The sequence below is a fragment of the Mauremys mutica genome, chromosome 3 (assembly GCF_020497125.1).
Source record: "Mauremys mutica isolate MM-2020 ecotype Southern chromosome 3, ASM2049712v1, whole genome shotgun sequence".
NCBI lineage: Eukaryota > Metazoa > Chordata > Testudines > Geoemydidae > Mauremys > Mauremys mutica.
The window spans coordinates 125089303-125102420 of record NC_059074.1 but is presented as its reverse complement, the minus strand read 5'-3'; the positions used below and the strand labels follow the sequence as shown (position 1 = coordinate 125102420).

General features: G+C 42.3%; 1 protein-coding gene across 3 annotated transcripts; it reads left to right on the top strand.

Moving 5' to 3' along the window:
- The first annotated feature begins 734 nt into the window (after positions 1–734).
- TBXT (T-box transcription factor T) lies at positions 735–10404 on the top strand. Of its 3 annotated transcripts, none has more exons than XM_045010742.1 (8): positions 735–1201; positions 1996–2260; positions 3258–3392; positions 4196–4257; positions 4373–4434; positions 6180–6356; positions 8002–8131; positions 9961–10404. In XM_045010742.1, exons 1-8 carry the CDS (start codon positions 996–998, stop codon positions 10226–10228), a joined length of 1305 nt encoding a protein of 434 aa, XP_044866677.1. In that variant the 5' UTR covers positions 735–995; the 3' UTR covers positions 10229–10404. The 3 variants fall into 3 exon arrangements, with proteins under 3 accessions (XP_044866677.1, XP_044866678.1, XP_044866676.1); XM_045010743.1 differs by having other exon boundaries at positions 4376–4434; positions 7999–8131; positions 9961–10399; XM_045010741.1 differs by having other exon boundaries at positions 7999–8131; positions 9961–10396.
- Positions 10405–13118: the final 2714 nt, after the last annotated feature.

The following is a 13118-nucleotide window of genomic DNA, read 5'->3' as shown; positions in this document are numbered from 1 at the left end:
AGTTCAATGAGATCATCAAATTGAGGTTGAGGGTTTATTTCAGAGAAGTGCTTTCTGGTTAGTTGCTTTTTTATTCTTTTTAAACATTTCTTGTCGACTTAAAATTGGCCTCATGCTAATTTTAATGGTCATATAGACAGGAATGCCACAATCTGTGACAATGTGAATGTGAGGTTTCTGTTTTAAGAGGTGATACTTTAAATGTCTAATAGAAATACATTGCAAATACCGTACCTTCAACAGCGGGGGAGAGGGGAGGGGGGCTTTTAATAGTGCCTAAATAATAACTCGCGCTAGCGGTGTCTACTTTCTAGGGTTGGCTGGTCTAGAATGGTGTGTAAAATAAAATCTCTAGGGTTTGCTGCCCTGTGTTGCGAGCGGCATGTCAATGTACCTATAATGACTGCTGCTGAGAAGGCAGGAGGCTGCTGCACACAGGTTATGGGGCTGTTGCTGAGATGGGCCATTTCCTCCTAGGCTGCTGAAGCCCCAACCCCGGCGGCTTTGATAGAGGTGCAAACATTTGGGGGCAGATTTACATAAAATAGCCGTGTTTAATCCCACTGGCCGCAATTAACATCACAGGCTTCCCCGGGCACCGTTCTGATATGGCCGCAGGGAGCCAATCAGCTGGGTCGGCCGGACACATCAAAGGGGTTCTCCTCCAATCAGGGGAGCCCCCCCACAGGCATTGTGATGTCACCAGGGGATATTTATTGGGGGGGTATAATTACTGTCCCCTTGGCCAGTTCCAGTCGCGCTGACCAGAGAGGTCAAGTGGATTAACCCTTCTGCCACCACACTGCAGCCAGCCTGGATCCTTCCCACTGTAAGCAGCCAGGACCCCCTCCCAGGAGCCTCGGGGTCCTCCTCTCCCGCGTGGCTGTTCGGCGTGGAATCGCCTCTGATCATTTCTACCCGGAGTTGGAGCCAGACCTGAGGCTGGAGGTGGCTGCTGGGCAGTAAGTGGTTTTGGGGGAGGGGGAGGAGAGAGGATGAGTTCTCCCGGCACAGAGAGCTCCGGCAAGAGCTTGCAGTACCGGGTGGACCATCTCCTGAGCGCGGTGGAAAACGAGCTGCAGGCTGGCAGCGAGAAGGGGGACCCCACTGAGCGGGAGCTGCGAGTCACTCTGGAGGAGAATGAGCTGTGGCTGCGCTTCAAGGAGCTCACCAACGAGATGATCGTGACCAAGAACGGCAGGTAGGGTCGGGGACACTGCTGGCAACCCCGGGGGTCCCCCTGCCCAGCTCCCACTGCTTCAGGAGACCGCTGCAGCCCCAAATGATTGCACAGCCATTGGGGCTGAAGACCCCCTCTGGCCCCTCTCCTCTAGTCCCGCTGGGGTTCTCTCCCCTCAGTTAAAGGATCCCCCCTGCAACATTATGTTGGGCCGAGTCTGCTACCCCCACGCTGCTGGAGACCCCCTAATCTAATGCTGCGGGAGACTCTGCCCCCGCCCCTGCCCCCGCCCCGGTGGTATTTATTTCTCCCCCTTTGTACAGTAGATTTCCCTCCTTCCCTCCAATCCAGTCCTGCGGGGGAGGATCTCCCCGTAATGTGACTGGAGACCCCAGATCCGCTTCCGCTACTGGGGCCCCCTGATGTTGGCCGGGTGCCGTCCCCCCAATGCTGCTGGGAGCCCCCTCCCCTCTGCACAACGCGGCACCGGAGCGGGGGAGGCTGCAGCCCCGAGCGGGAGCCGAAGGTGGGGTCCGATTAGTTTTTGCCCGGAGCCGCACAAAGGGCCTGAAGCTCCGCTGGGGGGTGATTTAGGGCCGGCCGATCCTTTGCACCGGGACACCCAGAGAAAGGTCAAGGGCCAGGCCTGGGAGAGGCAGGTGAGGCGCTAACGCGGCTTCCCGGAGTCCTGTGAAACAGCGGAGCCGCGATCGGCCTTGCTCTGGGGCGAGCAGGAGCCCTGGCCCGGCTCCCCCGGCGGCGGGGAGCAGTTCCCCCGGACAATGCGCCTCTCCTGGCCCTGCTCTCTCCCCCAGGCGGATGTTCCCCGTGCTGAAGGTGAGCGTGTCCGGCCTGGACCCCAACGCCATGTACTCCTTCCTGCTGGACTTCGTGGCCGCCGACAACCACCGCTGGAAGTACGTGAACGGGGAGTGGGTCCCCGGGGGCAAACCCGAGCCGCAGGCCCCGAGCTGCGTCTACATCCACCCGGACTCGCCCAACTTCGGAGCGCACTGGATGAAGGCGCCGGTTTCCTTCAGCAAAGTCAAACTCACCAACAAGCTCAATGGAGGGGGGCAGGTGAGTGCCGGGCTGGAGCCGCCCGGGGACCTGGCCGGCCAGGAGCCCCAGGGAGGGGCGCCCAGAAATAGCGCCCGCAAGTTGCTAGTTCGCTGCGCTAGGGCAGCAGAGACCCTTTCCCGCAGCCTCCGTCTGCGGGGTGTCAGAAGTCAGTGGGGAGGGGAGGGAGGAGACACCCCCACCCCCAAGTCAATCAGGGTGTAGCTAAAATTCAGGGCTGGAAGAAAACTTTTCCAGAGCCTCTCGCTGTAACAAGCAGCTCAGCCTCAGTTGTGTGACTACTTTCCTCCGATGACACCTATCCAGCATTGTCTGTAAACTTGTGACACATTTCAAAGGCTGCCCCTGTAAAAGGTGGGGACTTTTCTCACCTGTCGGAAATACAGCCAGGTCTTCTAAATGGACGAGTTTATTTATTTTATGTAGTGTACTGGAGTGGTCTAAAAAAACCGGTTGCTTTTTATGAGCAAAAATAAAAACGCAGACGTATATACCTGCAAACCAGGCCAAGGAGTCTGCCTAGTAGATTTCACCAAGAAAGGGGAACTAGATTTCATTTGATCCCTACATTATCTATAAAGTTGTTCTTCAGTTTTGTTGACACTGGGTTGTAATCAATATCATCTATAGTTTTAGACAAACCAACTGGACTGTTTTTGTCCTGATGAAACTTTCCAAGCAGAGGGGGATTTTTTTAAAATAGTCATTTCAGGGTTTAATTATTTGATAATCCAGTGTGCATATCTATCTATCTATCAATAGGCTGCCCTGCCAAATATAATGACGGATAATATTTAGGCAGATAATTTAGTTGCCTCATGTTTATCATCTTTTGTCAGGCTTCACTTTTAGAATTTACTAGTGTTTGTTGATTTCTGGGACCTCCCCCACCCCAAAATATCCAGCCTTAGCTTTTTAAAATCAGATAGTGCTCTGTAACTGTAGACATGTGCATCCCACTGTGACAATGCTTATCTGTGCTATTATATATTTACAGATCATGTTGAACTCCTTGCACAAGTATGAGCCTAGGATTCATATAGTGAGAGTTGGTGGCCCTCAGCGTATGATAACCAGCCATTCCTTCCCAGAGACCCAGTTTATAGCTGTGACAGCTTATCAGAATGAGGAGGTATGCACAAAATGGGAAAGAAACCTACATGAACTTATATCCTCTGAATTAGCAAAGTGGAAGACACTGGAGCAAAATATTTGTCATGTAACATTTTTTCAATTCTCTGTGTTTCATTTTAAATTGTATATAAAGTGAGTTTGTTTGAAATTAAATAATAAAGCCCAATAAATAAATAATAATAAAGCCCAATTAGTAACACTAATTCCCTGTTTCCTATATATTGTAACTTTATTTGTTAAGTAGAATTATAAAGAGTCTTTGGAATTCATCAAAGTTAACTACTAATGTTAGAAAATCAGTAAGAATAAACTCACCATTTTAAAGTATATGAAATAATAATACATGAACTAACTGGAAATGGCATTTTCAAAACTGACTCTTGTTTTCAAATAACTTCAATTAAACTGTAAGTTACTAAGTTTATTATCCTAGTTGAGATTTGTTGTTGTTCATTCTGGTCTACCGAGAAACCCAAAACTCTTTTTATAACTGTCATTAGTGTATCCCCTTTCATATGTGTTTCCTTAATAGGATAATAAAACCAGGTAACTTAGTTAGGCAGTGACAGTGGATGTCTTTAAATTTTGTAGCGAGAATAATTTCAAGTCTACTGTTAACATTTGAGATGTTTGGATGCAGTTTAGTTACTTTACATAAGTCCATACTATGGCCTTAATCCTATTGCCCCTGAAATCAATGGTAAAATCCCTCTAACTTTAGAGAAGCAGGATCAGGTCCTAAATACTGTATGATAATGAGTAGTAACACTTGCAAAATAAGATTTTTGTTGTTGTTTATAGATCACAGCTTTAAAAATTAAATACAATCCGTTTGCAAAGGCTTTCCTTGATGCAAAAGAAAGGTGAGAATTCTTGACTAAACCCAGTTACAAAGTTTGCAGAAAAATTACATATTTGTGAAAACACATTTCTTTCAAATCATTTTCTTTGACTAATGAAATGTGGCTTCTTTGACAGAAGTGATCACAAAGATATGATGGATGAAGTTGGAGACAATCAACAGTCTGGGTATTCACAGTGTATGTTTAATTTCACTCTATTAAGTAAATAACTTTAAAAAATACCTTATCTTTCATCTCAGCTTCTCTTGTACTTCCTTTCTACTACAATTTAGTAGTATGTTGTATCTGAGTAAAATTCAGACACCAGTGTTTGTTTGCAGGCATATGTTAACTCTCACTGTAGATTAAGTATGACATTCTAGATCTGGGGTCGGCAATCTTTCACAAGTGGTGTGCCGAGTCTTCATTTATTCACTCTAATGTAAGGTTTTGTGTGCCAGTCATACATTTTAATGTTTTTAGAAGATTTCTTTCTATAAGTCTAAAATATATAACTAAACTATTGTTGTATGTAAAGTAAATAAGGTTTTAAAAATGTTTAAGAAACTTAATTTAAAATTAAATTAAAATGCAGAGCCCCCCAGACTGGTGGCCAGGACCTGGGCAGTGTGAGTGCCACTGAAATTCAGCTTGTGTGCCGCCTTTGGCATGCGTGCCATAGGTTGCCTACCCTTGTTCTAGATAATACTTAGTCCTGCCTTGAGTGCAGAGGACTGGACTAAAAGGGACTCTCAAGGTCCCTTTCAGTTCTATGATTGGTGTCCAGGCCGTCGAGAGGATTCAGGGGGCCTGGGGCAAAGCAATTTCAGGGGCCCCTTCCATAAAAAAAAGTTGCAATATTATAGAATACTATATTCTCGTGGGGGCCCCTGAGGGCCCTGGGGCAAATTGCCCCACTTGCCCCCCTCCCCGGGCGGCTCTGTTGGTGTCTGATTCTTATGATTATTGTTTTGTAGTTTTTTCATGTTTCTTATTGTGTACAATATTTTTTATTAAACATTAATACTGCCTTAAAAATTCTGTAGTGAAATGTTATAATCATATTAGTTTTCTACAAGTCAATGAGTCTTGGATATTAATAATGCAATATCTGTGGGGAGATTAATGGAAGGAGTGTTTTACTTCAAATGGTAAAAAAAAATAGTGAGAATAAACTCACCAGTTTATTTAATTTATTTTTAAAGTACACTAAGGAAATTGGAGGCACTAGTTTTAAAATTCTTTTGTTTTCAGATGGCTAAAATGTCACTGTTTTAATATTTTAATTTGAATTTGGTTTTAAAGGGACATTGTCAAAAAAAATTAGGTCCACAACTTGAATAAAAGGGCATTTACAAATTATAATGGGAATAGAATTTTTAAAAAAATTCTATGAAAACATTTTCTTTTGCATTTGAACATCATCCCACATCAGTATTGGAAACCCCAAGCACAGCAATGTTGTGCTAATGGAGGAGAACCAAAAAGAGATGCTATACACAAAAGATTAAATTAACCAGTGTGGTTTTACCATCCAAAGTGAATGATATACAAAACGTACACACACAAGATAAAAAATGCAAAGTTTTAAAAATATTTCAGTTTTAATAGTCTAAGGTGTAATTAGGAACACAGGGGCAGGGAGAAGCCAACCTGAATAATGTTATTCAATAGCGCTGGGAGGGAACCTGTTTTTTGCCTTTATTAAAATTGCCCTTTTTCTCAATTTTTCTTTCAAAATGAATTTTGATGTGAGGTGACATGTATCCACATTTTACTTTTGACAATTGGCATTTTCTGATGGAAAAACATTGTGTTGGAAAATTTCTGACCAGCTCTAATATTTAACTTCAGAGTAATAGTGTTAAAAAGGCTCATAACATTCATAGCCTGCCTTGTTGCATTATGTATCAGTGCTACGAAATGTCCTCTCTTTCTCATAGTAGGTGGCTGGCTTATTCCTGGAACTGGGAGTCTGTGCCCCCCCTCCAATCCTCATGCTCAATTTGGAGCACCTCTATCACTGTCCTCTGCTCACAGCTGTGAAAGATTCTCATCGCTGAGGAATCACCGTTCTGCCCCTTACCCCAATCCATATGCCCATAGAAACAACTCTCCAAGTAAGTTTTTATTATTCTGCGGCTGTTTAAAGAGGGAAATTAACCTAGTGGTCCAAATTTTGATAAATTATATCGGTGTATATCTGGCGTAATGTCATTTGAACTGAGATCAGTAGCTCAGTTTGTGCTGAGGGCTTGTGACAATGATTGAAAGGCAATAACAAAAAGTAAATCCGTTTCTCTAGCCTCTTAACAATGGAAAAGTAAGATTTTTGTAATGCTCTATCTAATGTTAGGTTATTAGACAATTCTGTGTAACTCTATCCCTGTGTCCTACTGTAGAACAAGACTCTTGAAATGAAGGAATACTTCAATGATTTTTAGCCTAGGAAAGCTTGGTTTATTCTGGCAATATTTGTCAGTGAATTTTGAGGAACATCTCGAGGAGCACGGCAGGGTCTGGGCCAGCCCTCACAAGGGGGTGGGGAGGGAGCACCACCCAGCCCGCTCCGGCCCCGCCCTCAGCCTCTGCTCTTGGCTGCCGGACCCCTTTTCAGCTCCTGGCCCAAAAGGGTGCGGACACATTTTATTGCTGGTAAGGGGGAGTGCAAGAGGAGAAGTTTGGGGACTTGGTTTAAGTGAAGATGGAATATATGTATCTGAAGAATTTGAGGAAGAACCATCTTGAAGAAATGGAAGCGAATAGAATAGATTTCTAGTTATGGTCGTGGAGTCAAGTGGCAATAACCTAAGTAAATTATTGAGGGCCTAGTTCCGCCACCATTACTCACATTGAGGAACATCTTCATCAGTGTGTAGTCCCTTTGAAATCAACAAGACTACATGTGTAGTAAGGTACTCCTCAAAATAAGTCAGGATGACAGAACTGGGTGTGTCATATGTCTATCCAATTGCACTTCCATGAGAAGAAAGGAGGGGATGTTTAACTAACTGCCCATCCAGGACTTGCTATGGTTTTTCTCTCCTGGCCAATAAAGGTATTGAAAGGGGTTTTTGTTTGTTTGTTTTAAAAAAAACCAACAGCTTAATATTTTAAATTTTATAAAATATTATGTAGGTTAGGTGACATAGTCACCATCAAATTGTTCCAGACACAGCCCATAGCCTGACTATTCTTACAATACGTAACTCTGTAAAGCGTGTTAAAGATGAAAATTTGCATGTAGTTGATTTTTGTTGCATCTTGAACCTTTGCATAGGTTTTGCAAATTCAAATAAAATTCCATGAGAATAATTAACTTCACTGTGTGCCCTGCTTCTTCTCCCATCCCCCATAAAGGATTTTTCTCCTCCCCTTAAGTTCATGTGCCACAGCAACCTTCTCTGGCTGTGGAGGGTGGAATGGCATTGAGGCCATTGCTAATTTAGCCCTGTAGTTACCACAGAGCTACATAATGCACTCCCCTCATCAGAGGCTGAGCATTTTGGCGTAAGGAACTACTGGAGGTAGGAAGTGAAATATGCTTTGGCAACTGAACTTGGGCACCTCGTATAGCAGACTGGCACATCACCCATTCGACAGCCCCAATAAAATTGATAGTTTGACACAATTGGTAGGGGTGTGTGTGTGTGTATAATATGCAAAGCAGTAATAAAAAAGCCATACTCTGCACTGAAAATGAGAATTGTGCCTCACTTTAACTGCTGATCTGCTTGTTAAGTGCTTGCTTGTTTTTCACAGCAGCCTATGCTGATAATTCCTCGGCCTGTCTTTCCATGCTCCAATCCCATGACAACTGGTCCAGTCTAGGAGTTCCCACACACACTAGTATGCTGCCCATGAGTCACAGCACTGGCACATCTACCAGCTCCAGGTAGGATTCAGTCCCTTTGCAATGCAGCCCCCCAAATCTTCAGAAATTAGAGTACGTTGGGTTTTTTAAATTGAAAAAAGGAGTGCACAGGTCATCGTCAGCTTGAAATCTAGTCAGTTTTAAAGTAAAGAGTTAAAAGTAGTTTCAGGTACTACACCTGTCTCTCAGCGTATGTCTGTACTACAAGGGCTATAGTGGCAGATCTGCAGTCCTGCAGCTATGCTTCTGTAGTGTAGTCTCTCGATATAGCGATGGAAGGGGTTTTTCCATTGCTATAGTAAATCCATCCCCTTGAGAGGTGGTAGCTAGTTTGACAGAAGAATTCTTCCGTTGACCTAGTGGTGTCTATACTGGAGCATTGGTCTGCTTAACTACATCTGTCAGGGGTGTGAATTTTTCACACCCTGGAGCAACATAGTTAAATTGACCTAAGTTTTAGGTGTAGACCAGGTCTAAGTCTCTCTGCCTATTTATGACTTTATTGTTGCATTTTCCTTTTTGAATGCTTCTTTTCTCTTCCCTGTTGATATATGAAAAGCCCCTATAAATATGTGAAAATAACTGGCCATACAGGAGAAATGATGAAACTGACTTTACACACATTGCTGCCAAATGCACAATGCAAACTTATGGAGAAATAAGGAACAATTATTTTCTCCCATCTTTCAGTTCTAGGAATCTTAAGTGTTATTTGTAACAACAGTAAGTAAAATAACACTTTGACAAGTGTGAGAGATCAAGCAAACAGTATTCCTTTAAATAATCACCCTTGTTTATTGCTTTTAAGAGAGCTCAGTGAAAACCATCCTCCTGTCACGGACGTACATCATGTCTCTTTTTTTTAGACTTATGATTATCTTGATAAAATATTGGCTCACCTGTTGAAAGAAGTTATATGATGTTGGATTTGTACCCACTGCCTAGGAACCCAAACTAGAAGTTATTGGGGAGTCAGATGGGATTTTGCTATTGACTTTAATAGGATCAGGGGTTGGCCCTCTTTTTTTTTTTTTTTAAACAACTTGCAGTTCAAATCTGTAGTCTAAATATTCTGCTAATATACATGTATCGTGGAAGGCACACTTATTTATGAAATATGCAAGTTAGCATTTATCTATTAAAATACACCATGTATATTAGTAATACAACATACTAGATACTTTTTTTACTAAACATAAATTTATTGAAATAGCAAGTACTCCCAAGCACTTCTTCTCCCTCCCAAAATTGTCTTTACATTTGGAAGGCAAGAAAGTCCAGGGTACTGGATTGAGAGTCAAGAGACTGGGTTGTCGTCTTGGTTTTGCCATTGAATTGCTGTGTGACCTTGGGCAAGTCACTTCACCCCTCTGGGCCCTGGTGCCCTATCTGTAAAATGGGGATAACGGAGATAATGTAAAGTGCTTTGGGATCTATGGGTGAAAAGTGCTGTGTAAGAGCTAAATAATAAATGGAAACGCTAAATTTATCCTCTTTAAATTTTTCTCACAGATCAACTTTTTTATTTCTGGCCCCCAGTAAAGAACTTTTTAATAGGTGTGTGGGTGGGGGAAGTAGAGGCATGAGGTGGGAGCTGGGAAGATTTGGGTAGATTCTTACCCTCACAGCATGCTGGCTGGAGCAAATCAGTGTGATCCACAGTTTAAGTGCCTGAGACTTCTCTAGTGTACTGAAGTAGCAAGAACCTTCCCAAAGTTCTTCACTATGCATAAAGTAGCTGAGTAAAAACACACCTGGAATGTGCTTTGTGAGGTGTAAAACTGCATAGCTGACAGGGAAAACTGGGTTAATTAATAATCCATATTATCTACCCTTCTTCTCTCTTACAGTCAGTATCCCAACTTGTGGTCTGTGAATAACAGCACCATCACACCCGTGTCTCAGTCAGGTGGGATGGCCAATGGACTGAGCTCCCAGTTTTTGCGAGGCTCTACAGCACACTATCCACCCCTTCCTCACTCTGTCACTGCCTCCTCCTCGGGATCTCCACTGTATGACGCTGGCACACCAACAGACATTTCTGACAGTCAGTATGATACCTCTGCACATAATAGGCTGGCATCCACATGGACTCCTGTCACACCACCTTCCATGTAAACCAAGCCCTTTCTTTAAGATAAAGACGTTCTAGCTATTTAGTTACTCTGAATACTGAATCCACAATGAAGTCTTGAGGAGGGGAAAAAGAGACATGAAGTAAATTATAAACAAAAAGACTGCACTGCTTTTGTGTAAAGTAATTGAATTATACTTCTTACAGTATAACAGTGTATCATTAGCAGCATATAGACCTTATGAGTGCAATTCTCGTCTAGCAGATCCACTGCTCTTCCTTTTTAAAATAAATATTTTTAATCCTTTTCAATTTGGCAGAGATGGGCCTGGAACACCAAAATGTGACCCATATGCCACACTTCTCAATGTTCTGGGAGTATCTGGATCTGGGGTTTTGTTTCATGCCCATCTTGACAGTTTTGTCAAAGTCTTTTTTTTTTTTTTAAATAAGCTACTTCCTGTCAATTGCCAGTTAACATTTTGCTTAGCGGTAGTTGTGAGAGAAGTTTTATTAAGTGCACAGTTTGAATCATTCTCAAATCTACACAAATTTAGCTAATGAGTGAAATTTGGAGAACTGTGTGCACTAATGTATATTTGTCATGAGAATATGCGATATTCTGGTAGTTAACAGTTTTATGCACAGTTATATGCTTATATGAATTAAATGATGAAGACAATCAGCAAGAACTTTTTAAGGTGAGTTTCATTGTTTGATCATATAGCCAGTGAGCAGCTTTCAGGCTAACTAAACTCCTGCCTTTCAAACAGCTGTTATCTAATGGAGGGTGCCATCCAAAGTCCTTGGAAACCAATGGAAAGACTTCCATTGACATTAATGGTCTATGGCCCAGGCCCTAAATGAGAGAAGAAAGTCAATACCTAACGGTTCTTTCTAATTTATTTTAGTTCAATATTGTACTCTGATCAATATTTATTATTTGTTAAGATGTGACTGTTTTGTACATTTTAAGATGTGTATATAATCCGTCAATATGCTGTGTACCTTAAGACAATCATACATAGGACATGTCACCACATGACATATGGAAATAGTGTGGATCCAAGTAGTTAAGTTATTATACATGAGCAAATACCAAATGTCAGTAATTTGGGATGGGAGTATAGATATAAGCCTTAATGTACACCAATTGCTTGTCTTCATTAGAAGATTAGCTCATGGTAATGTTCTTGCTGTCCATGCCTCATATCTTTGAGGGCTCTTATTAACTACTGTACTATGAGTTGACCTAATCTGCTGAAGACAAACCCCAAATGCTGGGTCAAAATGTGCCTTTGGCTGTGCATGCTTCTCCCACTGAATTCAATGAACACACAGGTGAGGGTGGAATCTGACCTTTATGCATAAATCATAACAAACCCCTTTTTGATGAAGTGTATAAGGTTGGAAAGTAGAGTTCTAAGTTAGAGGATTCATTTAATATTTCATGTGCTATAATGGCAGCTTAAAGATGAAAAAGCAAATGCTTGCTGCACCTTTGGTTTCTCAGGCCCTGTTCCGGCAACTGAATCCACATGGGTGGGGATCTGCGCCAGGCACAAAAATCTGCCCAGGCAGGTCCAACAGCAGGATCTGGGAGTTAGATGTTATTCCAAATGAGCCAATCACAACAAAGGGCAGCACCAGAGTCAGATGGCTGTAAACCATGTCCTCTCTCAATACTGTAAATATGGATCTAAGCTCTCCTATTTTATTGTGAAAGTGAATCATGTAAATGATGTAAGTGCATTGTTCTTTAGACTCTTCTGTAGAAGTTAGCAAAGTATTTTTCATTATGTTTTGTACTTAGATTTCAAAAGTATTAAGTTAAATTGAAAAACTGTTGGTAAAGTTTCTTTAATAAAATAAATGCTTAGTTTTCAATTTGTGGAAATAAGTTTAACGTAATGAATTTCATTTATTATCTGTATTTGGAAGCCCTCGTCACTGACTATGACCCCACTGCATTAGGTGCTGTACAGACAGAGAGCAAAAGCTCCCTGCCCCAAGAGCGTACACTCTTATAAGTATAAGACAAGATTCAACAGATGGATGCAGACAGATGGGGAGAGTACAATGATATAGTGAGACAATACTGGTGACAGGCAGTGGTCATATTTCACATCTGCTGAACTAATAGGTAGGTTGGCCCGTTATGGGATGGGAACATAGAACTGCCATATCAGGAAAAATGAATAGTCTGTCTACTTTCACCCCTGTCAAAGACAGAACGTCTGTGCTAGGTGTTTTATAAATAACCCCACTTTGCACTTTATTGTGCAGTGTTACTATTGTTCCATGGGAAGGGAAGATTTCCTCATGCTCATCTTAAATCCTTAGTCATGCGCATTGTACATAAATGTGTACAATAGTAATCGAAATCAGGAGTACTGTAGTATATTACTGGCTAGGGAGCAATGTTTTTCGTAATGAGAATCTCATCCATTGAGTAAAGATGGACCTGAATTTAAATTCTGGCAGATGCCTTGTGTTCAACCTTGATAACCAAACTTTTCAACTTTCCTTTAAATATATACCCATGATAATAAATGTATCCATGCATGCAAAAGCCTGCATTAGTACTTGCACAAAGTGGGTAATTCATGCCTAACTGCCCACTGACATCTTCTGGTTTTGGGTGCCCAAATGTCTGAGCACGTGCACACGGAAGGACAGTCATTGTGGGTGTAAGTAGGTACTACAAATGTGACTCTGAAAGTCTAGTATAGTCAGTAATTAGGCCTACTCACATGGTGGCATGAACTAGAGATCAACCTTTCACTATTCTCTGGATGGTTTGCAGTCTAGCAATAGGCTCCATTATTTAAGTCTCAGATCCATCGCAGTGGGAAAGACGACATTTCAAAGGGAATGGGAGTAGTTCTGTCAAGTGGCCAGGAAAGGAAGGGATATTGTAGGGAGGAAGGGATG